This window comes from Plectrocnemia conspersa, unplaced genomic scaffold (assembly GCF_051122295.1).
Source record: "Plectrocnemia conspersa isolate PC_06_02 unplaced genomic scaffold, ASM5112229v1 ptg000005l, whole genome shotgun sequence".
Taxonomy (NCBI): domain Eukaryota; kingdom Metazoa; phylum Arthropoda; class Insecta; order Trichoptera; family Polycentropodidae; genus Plectrocnemia; species Plectrocnemia conspersa.
This window is the reverse complement of record NW_028277169.1, coordinates 31,310,455-31,330,969: the sequence shown is the minus strand read 5'-3', so window position 1 is coordinate 31,330,969 and position 20,515 is coordinate 31,310,455. Positions and strand designations below refer to the sequence as shown.

General features: G+C 33.2%; 1 protein-coding gene across 25 annotated transcripts in view; it reads left to right on the top strand.

The window, feature by feature from the left end:
* The window catches only part of Rbfox1 (RNA-binding Fox protein 1), a 229,747-nt gene that overhangs the window by 7,993 nt on the left and 201,239 nt on the right, over positions 1-20,515 (top strand). For 22 of the 25 annotated variants that reach the window (XR_015809745.1, XR_015809744.1, XR_015809743.1 and 19 more), the window contains exon 1: positions 2,424-2,592. The exons of the other annotated variants lie outside the window; for them this stretch is intronic. Coding sequence is in view for 19 of the 22 variants with exons in the window: in XM_088187018.1 (XP_088043144.1) it covers positions 2,473-2,592 (120 nt within the window). In the remaining 3 variants the exon portion in view is untranslated. Of the gene's footprint in view, positions 1-2,423; positions 2,593-20,515 lie in introns of those variants that run through there. 25 annotated transcript variants of the gene reach the window in all.

Genomic DNA, 20,515 nt, shown 5'->3' with positions numbered 1-20,515 from the left:
TGTATAATGTTAATTGAGCAAGGTGCTGCAATTTAGAGAGTCGTAATTTGAGAAGATTCGCTATATTCATGGTGTTAATACCACACAATGTTTTAGTATACACGGGTATTATATAATGTATGTATACTAAATAAAATATAGATGCCAGAAAAATAAATAAATATTATTTTTAATACATTTTGATGTGGTTCTTGTTTAATGCAGATAATATTTTATCACAATGAAAAATGTCAAAAGATATTGCTTACTATTTATTTTTGCCTTATCTATGGAAAAGTTAGTAACACTTTACTAGTTTATGATAAAGGGAATTTTGTTATGATTAATAAATATGCTTATAAAGTGATGGATATATAATAAAATAAAAATATGTATTTTACTAAAAAATATTCTCGCACCTTTTCTGCCTTAAAAATAAGACTAATTGTCTGCTCAATTTAGCTGTATTAGTGAATCCCTCCTAAAAGTATATTTTCAAAATAGATTAAGTATTATGATAGTAAAATAGTAATTATGATACACATTAATTTGAATGTTATAATTAAATTTACAAACATACTTTTTGTTTTTTAACAAAAAACTTTTTATCAATTTAATTGGGAAGAACAAAGTAAAGAAGGAAAAATAATTTGATATTCTTATCATTACTCCTGTTTATATTTTTAACTAATTCATAGAAATTAAAATCATTATAATCTTTTTTTTATATTTATCAATTAATCGGAGTAATGATGTATATCGAACATATATCCGTATCGAATGCTTTAGAGCTATTAGTAGGGGGGGGGGGGTATACCCAAATTTGCCATCTCTTTCTCAATTATGAATAACGATGAAATTGATAGCTCTCGAACTGACGGCCTTATATTTACCTAAAAGGTCAAAGTTATGTTGTTTAGTTAAATAATAAACCCTCAATACCGAGTAAAATTCCACCTGGGATCCGCATGGTAGTTCTCTCCGATCATTCTATTTTTCATTCTATATACTAATGAAATTCATATCTTAAAAATATTTATAATAGCCGTCATAACTAGTTCTCGCTGTCTTGAACAAACTGACATTAATCTCTTAAATATAAACAAGAAAACTACATTAAATGGAATACATAGTTTTGCTGCCATTACGGTCCTAAAATTTATATTTAAACGAAGATAGCATTATCAAAAAAATGTGCTATTTAACAGGGATTAGTTTTGAGAGATATATGCATTTAAATAAATACCTTGTTCCATAAAACGAGTTGTTTGTGCATTAATGTAAGGTGTTTGTGCATAAATGTAATTCATAATATGTCGACCGCGGTATACACTTTGGCTACCCCTGGTGTAGAGTTACAGCAGTAATACATACATTATTTTCGTTTAAAATAAAGCGATATATCATATTATAAAAAACTATAGATTTTGGTATAAGAAGTCGGTGACTAATGCCTGAAAGATCTAAGTTCTAATCCCATATGAATATTTATGTTTTTCTATTTCTATCAAGTGGGAGATCGGAATTAGTGATCATTAAATATTTATGATTTCGATTGATAATCACAGATTAAATATTAGCAGATGTTATTCATCTCGTGTTGAATAAATAAAATAAAATCGAACTATGTCATGAATGGTGATATTTATTGAATGTAAGCTGTAAAATTATTTTATAATTAATAAAAAAGATGTTACTGATTTACAGTCCGGTGTCTCACTATTTAGTAGTTGTGGTTTATGTTTACCTGGTTGTAACGGAAGATTTACAATATTTTATATATATATTTAATAGAAGTTACTATGCGTGATCATGGTTATCCATTTTGCAAAACATTTAGCGCGAAAATGTAATAAAATAAATGTGTCTTGATTGCCAGTAACGAAATTTATAAAAAATAATTGGCCAGTGGCGTTGAGAGCTTAACTACGAGAACGGTGTCCTGCTTTACCGACAGGACGCCGTGATTGCGTGCAGCGCCGCTAGATATCGCTGATGTCGCTCGACATTTTTAATTGATGATAAAAAACGTTTATAGCTAGAATTGAGTTTATAAAAAATATTGCATTTTTATTTTGTTTTAGATTATATTTTTAATAGGGGTGTTACTGTGTTGACGGAAAGTGCGGGGTGGCGAAACGGCGTGCGAATCTCGTAAGGGCTGCCGTTTCATTGATCCGCATCCGTCTCGCTCGCACTCACGCGTTTAATGGCGTCATCGGCTCTGTTGAATACGTTTTAGACGCGACCTTCAACGTTAACTAAAAAATGAAGGGCTTTTCGATGATTTCGTTCATTTTATTCGGAGAGAGTCGCGCGGTCGGTCCGGGAGGCGCGAAGATTCGAATCTGAGTTTGAATCGGCGGGCGTGCGAGAGCGCGCATGCGCAGCGGTGACGGCGGCGGCGGCGGTGTGCGTCGGGCCGTCGACTCGCGGCAGAGCTCAGTTCGGTCCGTAACGGCGACCGACGAACTGGCGGACGACGCGCCGCGGATGACGAGCCCTCAGCTGCAGGGCGGCGGACTCTTTTTATGCGCCAATAGTCCGGACACGGCCACCAAACTGTGGGGCTCGGGGGCCTTCTTCCTTCCGCCGCAGGGGATGTACTATCCTGTGAGTATCTCGGCTCCCGTCGTGGGCGTGTCGGGACGCGTCCCGCAGGAATGTGTTTTCGTTTCGATCATAATCGTCATGGCGGCGCGACGCGTTTTTTGCTAAACGTCACGCACATGTCCGCTCAAAATATTAGCCATAACGCGCGACGATTCGCCCAGCATCCACCCCCCTCCCCCCTTAACTCCGGGGCGGTGGGAGTAAATAAACTCGGACGACGTCGCCGATAACGATAAAAGGTCAAAATTAACGATTGCAGAAGTTCAAGGAGACGTTTTGGCTGTGCGTGCGCATCTTTTTGCTCGAAAGCTCGCTGTTATTTTATTTTTTTGGCCCAAACGTCTCGAGCATGCCCGCGAGTCGTAACCAAAATAAACAAAACGCACGAGGCGCTTCTCTCCGCTTAGAGCGGCGCTTCTCAAAGTGCGGTACGCGGACCGTAGCCCCCCACCCTTTCGTGCAATATGGAACATTTGTATGACTGCGCATTTACAAATATGTGTTTTTACCTAAAAGCTTTTTTATCACTAAAAATAATATTAATCAAACCTAAAAAGTAAATTCCAGAATTGCGAACCAATGTCATGACGTTGATGACAAATTAATGTTTAATCTCAAAAAGCAAAATTTATTATCAATTATTGACCCTTTTACCCGAAAATTTTTCAATTCAACATAGCATTATTTAGTGTCATTTTGATTTTCTACATTTTTGTGTTTCTCAATCTGCGAATCTCGAGCAAATATATTTAATCAGTAAATTATATTATACTACAATATTTGAAACATGCTCAATCGTTATAATTTGTACCAATGCGATAGACTATTGATATTTTTTGATGACTAATACCCAAAAAACCTGGGTTCGAATCCCATATGACAGATCAGAATATATCTTGATTGACTTGCAGATTTTTCTAATCTCACAGATTAATATTGTGATTATTAATTCAAATCGAGCTAGGTTGTATATATTGTTTATAAATAATTCTCAGTTCATAGAAAATGTCATGTGTGTAAAATAATGATGAAGAGCTATATTTTTATATTTTAATGTATTCATTTCGTGGAGAAAGTTTGCTCCGTTATAGTTAAAACATTTCACTGTAACATTATATATTTAATAAAAATAATTAGTTAATTGGGTCAGTAATTAATAAATATATTTTGAAGTAATTACACTTTTTTGTACATGCCAAAATATTGAGTACAGTAGAATGCGAACTATATTGTATCAAGCCACAAAATTATTGAACGAGTAAGTTTGCGATTCAACTAATGTAATAAACAACAACTGTTAAATGCAAATCTCAAAATATTAAACATATTAACATGCTCTGGAGTGCTGCAATGATCAAATATTGGCCCACTACTGTACATAAATAACATGTACGTGTACAATAGTTGTTTAATCTAGCTTTTTATTATATTCTAGAGACTTGAAAATATTTAAATACATTAGTGGAGTGATTACTGACTATTTACATGGGGTTTTGGATTCATTGCGGAAATGAGTTTCGGTAAATCGTTCACCGTTAGAATGCTAGATCATGCGAGATATCTTTGCTTTTTGTTTAATACTACATGTTATTTGCTCTTAATCAATTGTTTCATTCAATTTATCATATTTGCTTTAGATTAAAAACATATAATGCATATTTATTTTTACAATCACGATATTTTTAAATTCTATTGTGTCTGCTAGTTCATAATTAACATTTATTTATCAATAGTTTTCCTAGATTTTCCCAATATCACAGCTGAATAATTAAATAAAATCGGGCTAAGTGGATCGTGCATAGTGACATACTTTGATTGTAAACTATAATTATAGCTTAAAAATAATAAAATGTATTTATTGTGTTTACCCCGTTGTAACGCATTGGGCCTGTCAAGTTACAACGGGAAATTTACATTAAATATAATATGATGTATGTGAAAATATTATTGTTTCATCCCCCACCTTTGAATTTCACCTCTTTCTATCTCAATTAAAAGTAATTTTCACTAAAATATTCATGTAGAATTTCAAATAGCAAGTTCAAAAATAAAACAAATTAAAATTATTTAAAAATTATGATGTTAAAAAAATCGCTTTATTTTTTTTAACATCATAATTTTTAATTAATAATTCTGTAAACTATTATTTGATTTAAAGCACTGTATGTATGCATAATTCGATTTTTAAATGTCGTGAATTCCTTAGAACTGTTATATATTCCTCGCATCATCTGCTCTTTTGTACCTGAGAATGCGTGGAGTTATAAAATAATATTTATCATATGATTATTAAATACATTGCATTAATTTGCATTATTACATTCAACTAATTTGTATCTATAGGGAAGAAAATAAATAATTTTCCCAAATTTATACATAAATAAATAAACAGAGCGAACGTTAAGAAAAATACTTTGTAAAGATATATAATAATTTAATTAAATCAAAGTAATCTCGCATTCAAGATTATGTTTTACTTTTTAAAAATATTCATTACAGTGAATGGATAATTCAGATAAAATATAAATATATTTTCGTCAAAAATATTAAATGAAAGAATTATCCTTATTGAATTATAGATTAAAAAACCATAATAAAAGAACTATATACAGTTCAGTTTATTTATAAAAAATGGAAATCTCCAAAACTTTGTCTTGCTTTTATCTATATAATGTTTTAGCCTTATTTTTTCGTACACTTATTATATACACATAAGTTGCTTTTTTATTACTACATCACAAATTTATCAAATCCATTATTTGATTTAAATACCTATCTATGTATTTAAATCAATGTCTATTATCAGGAAGAAAGAATCACAATATGGTTCCACATTATTGTGGTTATTGTATTATTTTACATTGCATTGTCATGACCGAAAATTAATGCTTAGATGTTCCCAAACAATTCGATAAATGAAATTTGCTCAAACAATAAAAAGGGTATCTTTGGAGTCTTGTCATTTTCAAAGCTAGAAGAGAAGGGAGCACTGGACTTCAAATGTACTTTTAAAGCTAAATGTAAATTATCTTGTTAACGAATTAGATGACAAAGCATTGTTTATTGTGCGATGACATTATATCTGAAATAATTCATTATACATCGTCATTATCAGCCTAAGCACTCGACAGGATATTAACAACTTACAGAAGCTTAACCTATACCGGACAAAAACTTTTTTCTTATTGAATCCACTGAGGTTCAATTTATTTAATCACAAAACTTAGGCTTCTTACCTATTATTCATATATAATGTATTTAGGAAATACCCTGTACACTATCCAGATGTTGGGAACATTACCTGAAAGTAAAAAAACCCCCAAGAATGCAATGACTATATTATTTGTCCATCTTATGATATTTATCGAAGCAATCTTCCATATGAAGATATGATTTTGAATTACGTTTTTAAACATCTCCTTTGTTTTTCTTTCACCATTATTTTTACACATAATATAGGAATTTACTATATGGAAATAGTCACATCGTGCCGATTTTTTTTTGTTTTTCCATGCAGATATTATTGTTCGTTTATTTATATGTTACAACTTTTCCTTTTTGTATTTTTATATGCTTGTATTAGACCTAATTGTACTATTATAGTTAAACATAATTTTTGTAAATTGGCCATTATACAGAGTAATCCAATTCGAGTTTCCTATGTTGGCAGCACTGTAAATCAGACAGCTGTCAATAATCACGCGTGTTCAAAGTGTCAAATGCAGGAACGTAATTTCAACTTTTTCCAGGGTTAAGTTGGTTAGTCAGCGGTATTTTTCTAGCAAAATTCAAGGAGCGTCATTAAAATCAATAAAATCATGTCGTCCCTCTCTTATCTAGCGTTCATATCGAGACATTGTATAACAATATTAGTGAGAATCGAATGAAGCACATCTAAATCGAATTTTGACCAATTTGACGAATTTGCAGTGGGAACGCTCGTTACTGAGCGTTCCCACTGCGATGGCGCCGACACGACTTTATTGCTTTTTACGTGAATTTTTTACTTCTGAGAAGTGATAATTGTTTTTGCGCCCTCCTATTGACCAAAATTCGGTTTGAATACATTTTGACCAAAACTCTCATATCAGACGTCGGTAGTAATATCGGTAAGAATAGCTATCATATTATTAAAATACACTATGGAGCAATATTTGAAATGCGACGTCTGTCTGTTATTTTTTAGCTTATTTTCCCTTGAGAAAAATATTTTGTACTTGACCTAACGATAGTTCTAAAACTATCACATAATTATGCCGTATAATAAACTTGAAGTAATAGTTTTTTTGACTGTGAAATTTGCAATCAACTATTTTTTTTAGTAGCTTTACACAAATCTTTTGATATATAATATTATTAATTTTTGAGAAAGTCTTGTTAAATTAATACTTAAGTTTTGCTGATCCTCCTATTTTATATGCGAAATACTTTAATTATTTTACCATATAATTTAAAGTAGCTACCACGCCAAGTGGAGACCACTGTCTTACCATATGTTTCAGATTCATAGCATTTACAATGGTTCATCTATTATTATTAATTTAAGCTATTAGCAAGATGTTTTTACAATAAACATAATCGACTCATCCGGTGTTGAATGTCAGCATTTATCCGTAACGCCATTCTGGATATACATTACCATATGTAGATAAGGTTTCTGAGGCAAATGTGTTGAAAGCTTGTATTAAGCAAAGGACATTATCTGTCAGCGCTCTCTAAATATCAAGTACAATGTCTAAATACCCACAATCGATATGTCGTCATCTGCAGAATGTCTATAAACAGATTCAGACCTATACCCTTCTTATCTCTCGGAACGCGTTCGATACAAAACCCACCATTTGCTTATAGGCACAAATATTCTCATTTAAAAAATACAGAAGCTACCCTCGTCCCCCGTTTCTTTCGGCTCTCCCCATCCTTTTGGGCATTGCCTGTTTAACCCCATCGGATCTGTCCCTCGAAAGCGATAGTTTGAGAACCGATCCGCCATATGCGTTTGAAAAATTCAACACCCTCGTTCCTAGTAATGCCCGGCTAACCTTGGCGCTGTTCCCCCATGTCTTCTTCTGCGCATCCATTTTGTGCGTGTACAGAGAGCGCTTAATTGGTACAGCACAGCGCCGGCATGTTGTGGCTTATTAATAAATTGCTTATTAAATTTTGTTATCTGACTCTCCCACATGGCGTCCAGGACTGGACCAATTGCGGCCCTATGCCGACTAGAATCGACTCGATCTTGATTGCGGCGGGCGTGCCTTATATGCACATTATTCGCAGATGTTCGATCGCTTTGTGCTTTAGGCATCTTTAAATCCATTAAATTTAGAGACATGAAACTGCAGGCCGATATTCTTATTTTATATATAAATATATATATGCAATTCGGAAATCCTTGTGATAACCAAATATCGATACTGCGCCCTAGTTTATGTCGCCAGTTGGAATTGTAGCGGAAATTGTCATCTAATTTCGCAAACGGTCGTACATCAGGGAATATGCACTGTGCACGTTGGCAGATTTAGAATCGGATGAGTGATTTTGCTTGGCGAAAATGACGATTTCACCAGATTTGTCTCAATATAGTTGATATACTGACCGATGAAAACATATAGATGAGCGCATTCGCATGTTTAAATCTGAAACGATAGTAATATTATAATTAATGCTTTTGTTTAGTAGCAAATCAATTTGAAATGGACCTAAGAAATTACACTGTTGAGCGCATGCGCATATTATAAGACCATAAAGTATATTCATCGTCATATTTTGTATATAACTAAAGTTAAATAAATTCTACATAAAAAAACATATACTATGAAAATATAGATATGCTGTTCAAACCCAAACCTCACCTAAACGAATATAGTAACAGTATAATGGTTCATTTATTTCGGTTAAGTTTGAGTTTGAACAGAAAATGGACGTTTCGCAACTGTAAAATTTGAGCGTGGCGCCGTGATAATAAGCAAGTGCCAAAATTTTTCAGCCCTTTTCTCATATTGAGTGTGTAATTTATTTAAAAAAAATATTTATACATTTTATTTATTTACAAATAATTTTATATTCATTGAAAATGAACGTGTTCAAACTCATATCATACTGAAACAGAAGCCGTACGATTCCTACAAGAACCTGATTTGTTGTGTTCATGGGGTGTTCACTGTTCTGACCATCGCTCACACGCTGCCGCTCGTTCGCATTTAAACTGTTTAAATTTTAAAACGTATTTACGTAGCAAAACACCATATGAATAACTCTTTTAATTTTATTTCATTAGTACTATAATGTAATATATTGGTACTAATTTGCCACGCTCAAATTTTACAGTTGCGAAACGTCCATTTGCTGTTGAAACCCTAACCTACCCTCAACAAATTAATTGTTTTGTTGCAGCCGTTTTCAGACATCGAGCAACGAATAAATGGCCTGTCGGTCGTCGAATCTTAAGATGACTTTTCGCACGTGCAAAATTGATTTATTATATGTATGCTTGTAATACGCGTCCAAACGCTGGTGGCCGGTATAAAACCGACCTGTTATTATCGTAATATATTAAACTATTTTTATTATTATTACCGCGAATGCTGTCGGGATAATTTGCCAAGTAACCACTTAAAAACAATGTAGACGAATCTCTAAATGAGTGGAAACAAATATTTATGATTTCGAGATATGATTCGTTTTTGTACGCAACTGTACAATACAATATTACATTTTAAAATATTCATACACAACTTTTTACTCTTATGTTTCATATTTATTGCTCTTTGTGCATTCATTATTGCATTACATAATTGACATTTAAAATAAAAAGGTGATAAGGTACATTTTTAATGCTACTTGTAGCTAGTTCACTTGAAAGCTCTAATTAAATACTGTCGTATGCTACTACGACACTATTTTATTTATAAAATCAAAAGTTTGAACACTACTGAATTACTTTATCTAAAGACATAATTTTAGGTCGAGATACATGCATATTACTATTTAAAACACGTGACAGTATTTTACTGAGAATGTGCACTTATAATTTATCTTACATTGCAGTATTAATGTTTCATATGTTACGTTCTCTCGTTTCTAATAAATCTTGTTTATTATTTCTCTAACGATTTGCTTTTATTTTCATACCTAAATCATCTCAATTTCGCCTAGGGTTACCAGATCATATAATTTAAAGTCCAGTCTCTTTTTTTCCGCCGCGCAAGTATGTTTCATCTGCGTTTCTTTGGTTTTATCTTTGCTAAAAATGTCATGTTTTTTATATTCATAGAATATAATACATGTCTCAAGTTTGTTATCCCTCGTTTATAAGTGGCGCGTTTAAAAATCAGGATATATTCTTTATACTGTAGACGTTCAACAATATTCCATAAGAAAAAAACATCTACTGCTTCACATGTGTTAACGAGCCATGGGAAGACTCGTACTAAAAAAACACCGAAAAAAAAATAGATCAACTCTTAGCATATCTAGAACTGCCACTCGACACTTTGGTATCTTAACCAACGCTAAATTCCCGTCGAAAATCGTTCATTTTACGATTTTTTTCTATGTACTTTTGCACCGCCATTCGCCTTCTTCTCCACGCCAATTTTCACATATGCGTATGTAATAATGTGCGGGCCGTAAACACCGTCGTTAACCCCTTCGCTCACCTTTTCATCCACTTCTGTTATTACGTTAGCTCCACCGGAGAGCTTTTATCTTCCGAGAATTTTGAATTTCCCCCTTCTCCGTCTTTCCGGCAGAGTTCTTCCGTCCTCCACCGAGGCGAAATAAAAAGTTGGCATTTAGCGCGGGCGTTTTGTTTATTCTCTGCTTGCTTCGTTCGCCTTGTATTTGCATTCGGATTTGGTATTCGATTCGCGCTCCTATCCATCTATCTATATCCGAATATAGAAGCATTGTCACGACTGGAGATCGGAACGTCCGGAATTCCTAATTTGAACCGGCGTCCGATGAAGTTCTTGGCGAGAATTGAACCGTTTTGACAGGGGATTTAGAGCGATGGGGAAGCGATAATCTAAGCGTGGAATGCTTTGACGTGCGTGATCGATCTTCCCGTTTTTCTTACTTTTTTTAGAGAGAACTAAGGCTATTTGGCCATTTTCTTGATCGATTATGTATAAAGGAAAACATTTGAACTAATGAAAATGCGTCCAATCTATCTCTTTGAACGGCGGGTTATGTGTGATCTTCTATTCTGATCAATTTGTAAATCGATATTTTAAAGCATAATATCGTTTCACTATACTTTTTCTCTTCTTTAGTTTCAAACAAGATTCAGACGAATGTCTTTTATTCAGGATAATTTAACTCAATTACATAAAAAAACATACGTATGATTTTTGTTTCGTTTAGGAAACATTTAAATATTTGCCCCGTGACAAAGTACCTTTTTCGTATAGTTTTTTTAACATGATAACCAGTACGATAAACTAGTAGTATAAGTCTTATTAATAGTTCATATAATATGTATCACTGATTTCAGTCATTGATTGTGTTTACCCCGTTGTAACGCAAGGGCTAACGCCCGTCATATTGCAAAGTAATAATACTTATTGCAGATATAAACTTAGGCTACTAGTAATATACTTGCGTAAATATGCGTCTAATAATAGATAACAGGGCGTCTCAAAGATCATCTTTAGTTGGATAAACTAGCAGACACTCTTATCAAACAATGGAAATTTGTTGCTTTTGTCTTTGTTCCAAGTTTAGGGGCGTCTTAATACATTAAAATGATATATTTTTGTTTAATGGGGTATATCGTTGACCCCAATCGGTTATTAGTGTTTTATTGCAGAACTATATTATGAATGCTTCACAAGCTTAATATAAGAATATCGTAAAACTATTTTGATTTATTTAATTTTCATAATAAAATATGGGTATTTAAACTTTTAAGTCTCGACTATCTGTGTCACCCAACATAGCACGTCAAATGTATCGAAATGTACATTAAACGCGCCCATAATCTCGCGCTACTCACTCGTAAATATGTTTAATACATTGCAGATGTAAGACTTGCGTTTGACGTACAATGATAAACTGCAGATATTAAAATACTAAAAAAAAATACAATACACAACGGAGAAAGCTTAGCGCCGTCAACCCTAGCCAAAGTCAAAAATAAAATATACTACATATACGAAAATAAGCTTTGACAACTTTTAGCTTTACGATCCGTAGAGGAAAACTATACTATTTATAGTCGCGTTGCTCCGCCGCTGCCAAATCTTTCACACATCCGTGTGACACGTCTGCGGGAATTCCTCGCGAGCGAACTTCGCAGAATGCGATTTCATACCGTGATTAATTGCTCCGGCTAGGCGCTTTGTCAGGTGCATTTTTTGCCAATACTCGTTCTCGCGAAACGGATTGCATCGAGGAGGAATAGAGCGCACACGCTCCGGGCGGAAACGAATGCAATTTACCTGAGCACGCCCAGTCCATCGATCAGGCTCCCAATTGCACTCTGTTCGACTCGATTGTTCCCCGGGAAAAAAAAACGTATTAATTTTTTTGCCAGTTAATCGGCCAGCTGCGGTAGATTGGAAAGCTTGGATCTTGTTTTTATGTGCTCGAATATAGCATTGAGACTAATCTCAATTTGTCCATTTTCTTTTTACACTGTTTGATTATCATCAATTACCACACATTAAAACTGTATTAATGCGTTTAGCAACAATATGTGTATATTGCTGTAATTATCGAATGATCGTCCGCAAATGACCACCTGGAATTTATGCTTTCACCAAGGGATTTACCAGAGATGGAGTTAAACGTCAATACTATTGCTCCTACATCGTCTTTATCTCCCATTCGTCAAAGATATTTTATAAATAATGACTGTTTTGTTGTGACAACCCTAGCACTTAGGGTTTTAACATTTGCAAATTGCCCGGAAACGGCACCTGGAGGCTCCATTTGGGTAATAAAAGTCCTTGACAAATCGGACACATTTTTATTTTAAAAATAGCTTGCATTGGGGCCCTGTAGTACGAAATATATCATGGTTACGGTTAATGTGGTATCAAGATACTAATGCCGCAGCCAAAGATTAAAACAAGTCGTACTATTTAGAAGTATACAGATCAAATTCGATTCATTTTTGATTGTCTTAGTATCCTGTTATAATTAACAGTCTTAGAGCAGCGGTTGCCAAGCTTTCGAACCTTGCGGACTATTACCATGCTTTTTTCATATAAGTAACATTATAAATATGAAATGATACTTGTTTCTGCACTTAAAGCTATTTGCAAAAAATGAATATCAATTGTGATTTTAATAAAAATCATAATAAATAATCACAGATTCTTACGATCAGTGCGTCAATTTCAATAAAAGCTTTAAGGCTGCTCTGCTTTGGATTTGCCAATGTGTGCTTATACAGGTTGGGCCATTAAGATAAACTTTTTGGAATAAATTAAACTATAAATCTTATCAAAAAACATTGAATTCATATTAAAGTAAACATTCAGGAAAAGCATATTTTAAAAATAATATTATCCAGATGTGCACCATTGCAACATTTTTCAAACCTGCACCTCAAATTTGTGAAAATTCATTTCGCATCGTGGTGATATTCCATGGCCTTCGATGAGTCCTGACTTTTTTCTCTTTTTAACTAAGATAGTTCAATTGAAAGATAATATTCGAGAACAAATGGTTACTATTCCACGCGCAATGTCCCAGCGAGTTTTCACAAATTTGAAGTCCAGATTTGAACAATGTTTACTTAACCGTTTAAATGCCGTAAGGACGCCGGTGTCCATTTACGAACGACGACATGAATGCCGCTTGGACGCGGGTGTCCGTTCTTAGTTTTTTTTTTAATTATAAAATTTTTTTTTGCTGCTTTTTGGGTACTTACTTTTCACATAATAGAGGAAATAGTACCAATTAAATGAACCACGCGTAGTGCATATCGTGACAATTTTTGTGTCCTTCCATACAAATACTATAATATTATTGTTCTTTCATCTATACAACTTCTCTCTTATGAAAATCCCTTCTGTTACACATAATTGTACTATACTTCGTTTCATTTAACAGAGTCACTGAGATTTATCTCGTATCTCACAACAGCAAAGTTGTCATATATGTACGTTTCAATTGCTTTATTATTATTCAGACACTCGCAGCGCACGGACGTCTTCAAATTGTTATCGCTATTGATAACGTTTGATTAATTATTGATTTTTATAACATTTAACTTTCACTATTTCAAAATAAAAAATGTAGTAAAATATCTAATTTTTTTAAATTTGTTTAAAATATAAAAAGGAGTAATTATAAGTATATAGAACGTATATCCGCATCTTGTACTTTAGAGCAAATTGGTAGGGCGAACACCCAAAGTTATCAGGTTTTTTTCAATTATGAATTGGATAGACCTCAAAGTGACTCTGTTAAAAGAAACGGAGTATATATCTTTTTTTGGAAAAGTAAGTTATTTTAATTTTCTACATTCATTTTTAATCCATTTATCGGTAAAAAATAATTGAAATAAGTCGACAGGCTTCTAAAAAAACTTTGACTTTTTGGTTTGACTCATTGCTTAAGAAAAATGGTCGTTGTCTTGGAATGTCACATTTACCCAATTGCATTAAAATACTCCATGAGCGTTTTTCATAACTGTCATTGTGAATAAATATATGTTAACGATTTAAACTCATAAACAAATAAATATTTTCCTTGGTTTCTAAATTATAGTCACTAACAAATATATTATTTTCACAATAACGCAAATGTTTTTTGTCAAATAATCATTGTCAGCTACATATTTGTAAAAGAATTAGTTTTCGTCATCATTAGCAGTATCTAACGAATTATAGAACTGGAAATTTCATCATCAAGACACTCAAAAAGGCTTAAGAAAATATAAATTATATTGAGTATGGCATACGATATTCTAAAGGTTAATAAAAATTATAATTTAAAATATAATTTAAAAAAAATCGTAGATCATTGTTTCAGAGTTATAATGCTATGTTTTTAGCTTCAATTAGATATTCGTGTTACTGATTATATTGATCAAATTACATTCTGCTTTTCTAAGCACCCCAGGTCGGTTTGAGGTTAACGTAATCGCGAAATACGTCAGATGTTTATGTAAAATATATTTATTCGAACAATCATTATATGATATGTATGAATAAGGAAATATCTAGCACTATTTGGTTGTACTGAAAATAATACATTCAAATATGCGAAGCTCTGAGGGATTTCATTTTTGAATACATTGTTGAATCACATATGCCATTGTTGCGCGGAGGAAAACTCCGCTCGTTACACACACAAGGGTAGAACGGAGTAGTTTGGAGATGGAATTTTGTGTGGGGTGCATCTGAAGAGGCATCTCTGTATACAATGAAATATTGAAATATTTAGAATCGCTCGTGTAAATAAAAAAATCTCATTCACTTCCGTATTTCGTCAATTGATATAACACATTGCTCATTAATCTCAAGAACAACAACTGACTCATTCTGCGTTACGGTATTGACAAATAGATTACGCTCTCGCTCTCCAGACTTTGAAGATTGACCTTTCGCTGACAATTATCGTTTGGAACCCCGTTCGAAAAATACGTTCTTTTCGCAACACACAACGACAGGTTTACGGTTCACGGCCGCCGTCGTTTGTCTAGCGTGGGCGCTAGTCAATTGAAAATGATCTAAATATTCTTGTCGGTATTTTAAGTCGATTAAACACATGAGACATTAGACATTCTGATCACTGAGGGTCGTGTTCCATTCTATCCCTTATGCGTTTGATGACAGCTATATGATTCGGAACAGTATCATGCATATTTTCAATTCCACGTATCGAATTTCTTAGTGCGCATTCATTTAGAATGGATCTTCATACCTGAATAGATTTTGCTCGCTCTTGACAAAGTTAAAATATATATACTATATATGTACATGGGTTGCTGCATCTAGATCTTTCTCGATCCAATTGACTCGGATCAGCCAGCGTCTTCAATTGGCCGTGATTCGTTCGAATAACGAAACAATGTGGAACAAGCAGACGCTTCAACGAGCGCTCGTTCATGATTTAAACTGAACAAAGAATAACTTATATCATCGATTGAATTTTGATTGCGAATAAATAAAATGCATTGATATTCGAGTCTCGTTGTCCGGTGTGTAAGTAAAGCCTCACACAATCGCAATGTAAACTAGGGAATGAATGTCACGCAATGTATTCTGCGAACGATCTGTGTTTACATGCAAATTTGGCTTAATCCGAGATTGATGACGGTGGTGGTGCTATTGGGATTTTAGAATCGGTTGTGGAGTTGTGATTGTGGGAATCGAGGATTGAAATCATATTTATTTGAAACAATTTAAGCTTGTAGATTATGGAATATTTATATATGCGTTCAATAGAGGCAGTGACATAGTTTGGATTTGCTCCTTAACATTCCTCCCCCCATACAATTATCTAATTAAAAATCTGTCTTGAGCTTCCGACCCTGGTAGAATCGGAACCAGGTACCCGAGCACATGCACGTTTTTAAAATAACCTAGTAGAAATACCCAGCTATTTTAATTTCAATATATTTGATTTCTCCATATGGAATATATATCTCACACAATTTTCAAGATTCTTCTTGAATTTCGCAAAACTCATTTAGAAATTAAGTGGTAACACACAATGTAAATTTTATGACACGTTTCGTTAAAAAAAATTGTATTTATAAAAACACGGGGTATACTCGGGGGACGGTCGTACACAAAAAAATAGCATTTAAATTATTATTGTTATTATTTATGATCGCTCGTTATTCATCGGTTGATGGTTAGCTCTCTAGCAAGAGATGTGAACAGATTTTTTTTAATACTCCAATGCAATTTTGATACCAATTACACAGAATAAATTATTTAATTAGATAATAATTAATATTTATTATCGATTCTTCACTTTTGCTAATCTGAAAAGAGCAAATTCTACATGTACCTTTAGGTGATTCATAAATAGAATATTATAAAATTTTCATTCAAAATTTTATGATGCTTGAAAGTTTATAATCCGCGAGAGTTGACAATGGTCGGTACGTCATAAAGTTTCTGTTAATCCCATAAATCACAATAGAAACACATTTTTGCTGTCAACAATATATTGGGATGGGTGAGCCATTTCACGTGTTTTTACGATAAGCAAATTCATATATTAATATTATCTCACACTCACGGACAAAAGGTGGTTCTGAAATGTTTCTTTGCCGTTTTTTCAATCTTACTTTGGTTTCATGAGAAAATTTACTCTTATCTGTAGACTTTAAAATTTATATATTATGACCAACCGAAATTAAATCTTTTTTTAGATACAACTTTATAAAAATTACATTAATTTCATATGCGGTGTAATATAAGTTATCGAATTGTTTATCCGTTATTCTAGGAATATTTTAAAACTGACAAATTTATCAACCACAATAGTTTTGTAACAAATTGTAATTAATTATGAAATACTAATTTTAATCAAAATTTCAATTTGACAGTTTAAATTTAGGAACCTTCCTCTTCTTCTTACTTAAATTTTTTATTGCACCTCAGCTTTTTAGTTTCCTAAATGAAATTCTAAATTTATCTGTATTCTGTAAATTAAATTCATTTAAATCAAGAAATAATGTAATTTATTTACATTTCAAAGTTTTGTTTAAATAATTATACCTATCTTAAATATTTTAACTTCTAAATTTATTATTTAGTGAAAAAATATTTATTAAAATTTAATTTAATTTAAATCATAAACGCACAGAATTTTTTTACACTAACTAAACACTACATATATTTTATGTATGTATGTTATACATTACAATTAATTAGTTTGTTTATATTTGTCCACCGTATGATATTTCTCGAAGCTATGATTTTAAATTACGTTTTTAAACATCTTCTTTGTTTTTGTTTCGCCAATTTATTCTACACAATATAGGAATAGTGCCTATTTGATAAGCCGCGCTTAGTCTACATCGTGCCGATTTGTTTGTCCTTTGATGCAAATAAAATTATATTATTGTTTGTTCATGTATGTTACGACTTCTCCCATGCGTTTTTTATTGCGTGTTAGAACAGAGCGAGATTTACAATATGTGAGAATCGTATTAAGCATATCTAAACCGAATTTTGCCCAATAGGTGAGCGCAAAAAATAATTATCCCTTCTCAGAAGTCAAAAATCCACGTCAAAAGCAATAAAATCGTTTTGCTGCCGTCGGAGTGGGAACGCTCGTTACCGAGCGTTCTTGTTTTTGACGTGAATTTTTGACTTCTGAGAAGCGACAATTGTTTTTGCGCCCTCTTATTGACCAAACTTTATTTTTAATTTACTTCAAACAATACTCTCATATTAGAAATCAGTAGTAATATCGGTAAAAATAGCTATAATATTCTTAAAACCTAGTGTAATATCGAAGTGCATATAAACTATGGAGCATGTGCGAGATGCGACGTCTGTCTCTCTATACTTCTTCTTCTTCCGCTTATCAAATCAACATATGTTAGACCATTTATTGTTTTCACATCTTTTACGCATTTAGTTTAAGAACCATATTACACGAGCGGTCCTTCCATCACTAAAATGCCGCTCCCAAGTAATTGCCGCTCGGGACGGTCCGCTTCCTAGCTACGCCACTGAATAGAGGATTATCATCTGTTTTGAAATCGTTATTAACACATTGTCAATATAAGAATATGTCACTTTGGAAAAATAATGGAAAATGTTTAAAAATATAAACTCCATTATAATAAAATTGAAAAAACTAGCTTATTTTGTAACTATAAATTTAGTGGCCACTATGCGAAACCGCTTACATTCAATTGTAATGTTTGTATAAAAAATATATCTCACAGCCCTGTCAAGTGGTGACCCGACGTGATATTTATTTGTTACCCCTTTTCCCTTGAACATAACAAGGGCTATTGTAATGGTCCGTTCAGTTAGTCTTTTGTCACGTTCATCCTTAGTATTACCGTGGTTACGGTGATTAAGTGCACTAATTTGAAGAAGAACCCCCACAATTTTTTTTTAATCTCCAAATTTTCCCAATCTTTGTTTTGATCAGACCGACGTGTACTTTTCTTTATAAAATAGACCAAAATATCTTGACATAGACTAGTAAAAAATAGAAAATATGTCACTTCGTTTCAAAATGGTTACTCAAAAAACTAAAAAAATTATAACGTGGCAGACAAAATCCTGCAAAAAAGAATACGTTATGAAAAACTGCTAACTAATATTTAAAAAAAATAGTTTATCTTGTCACAATTAATTTATTTTATTTTGTCGTCCATTCGCCATACAAATGATTTTTCAGTAAACGTTTAATACATTTGTATTGATTAGATCGACGTAAATTTTTCTTTATCAAAATATACCTCCTAAATATCTCGACATAGCTTAGTAAAAAATGAAAATATGTCACTTTGTTACAAAATGATTGTCACTCAAAAATAGGTTAATAATAAACTTTTCAGACCAACCTATATTTATCATACAAATTCGCGGTTTTTTTTTTACATGTTATACTATATTATATATCTACATTCATATTTTTACACGCACCATGTCGCAAAGTTTAAATTGTTCGCCGAGCTGAAATGCAAAACTGTAGCAATAACCGACGAACATTGCTCCTTTGCGACGTAACCAAATGGGTTCGTTTTTTACTGCTAACTTTAAACATGCATATTCCTATGTATGCGGGGTGTATCGCTGAAAGCGCCGTATTGGGGCACATTTGCGGTTTTAACTTCTAATTTGGACTAACTGTGTCGCGTTCCAACGTTCTTTCATATCCCGATCTCGCGATCATATTGGTCTCGGGATGCAAATCATACATAGCCAGGACCTTTATATAACACTTGAACTATAGCATGTTTTTCTTTTATTGTTTCAGGTAAGTGTTTCTACGCCACAAACTATGCCGCTGCTCTCCATTTTCCTGAAGAAATCGCCTCAAGGCTGAGTTTTTTTATCCGACACGCGATCCGAATTCCTTCTCCCTTCCACTGAAATGTCGCTCCTAGACTTCCTCCACCGTAAGTACACTATCGTTTAAAACCTTCGGCGTGGGGTAGGTCGCGTCAGACGCTTCTTCCCCGATTCACCCTCTTTTTGCGAGTTTTATTTTCAAACGTCACCCTCTGCTATCGACCTTGCACCATTTTAAAAGTGTGATGTCATCGTCGATCGAAATTGTTTGTCTTGCGAGTTTGTCATACAATTGCGACCTCTCCGATTGCTCGCATGCATGATAACTGTGTTTATTACATATGTGCATATGTGCTAGTTTGCATAAACCGTGGTTGAATTTCCGAGAAACTTCACTCCGGATTAGCGGATGTAAATAAACTAGCGTTCATCAAATTGATATGTATTTAAATAATCTAAATTGATTACTAGCACTTAGTGACAGTTACGTATTAATTTCTACTGTCACAGTTAAATTGAGAATACCAATGGCTCTCCTTTGTACTTCGCTTAGTAATTTATTACTTGCCAACATCGTGCCTATGGTTAATTTTACAATCGAATTATAATAATAGCTCACAAATACTTAAGACTTGAATCATCCTGGCCTATTTTAAAATATAAAAAGAAAATAATATATGAGTAACTATTCATCTATTTATCAATCGATTTACTATCGATTTAGAATTGAAACAGCTTGAAGCGAAAATACTAATCGCTACACCGTAATAGGGCTACAAACATTCAGGCTTAGTTTGTTCTGTTTTTAATCAACTTGTTTATGCTACGACTGACACTCTCTTAAATCAAGATTTTTCATAAACTGGCACAAAATATGCTCGTTTTTAAACCATTCGATGTAGCTACTTAGTCTGTTTATTTTCAACATCCAGTGCGCACATTGTTCAACACGTGATTTGATTTTATGC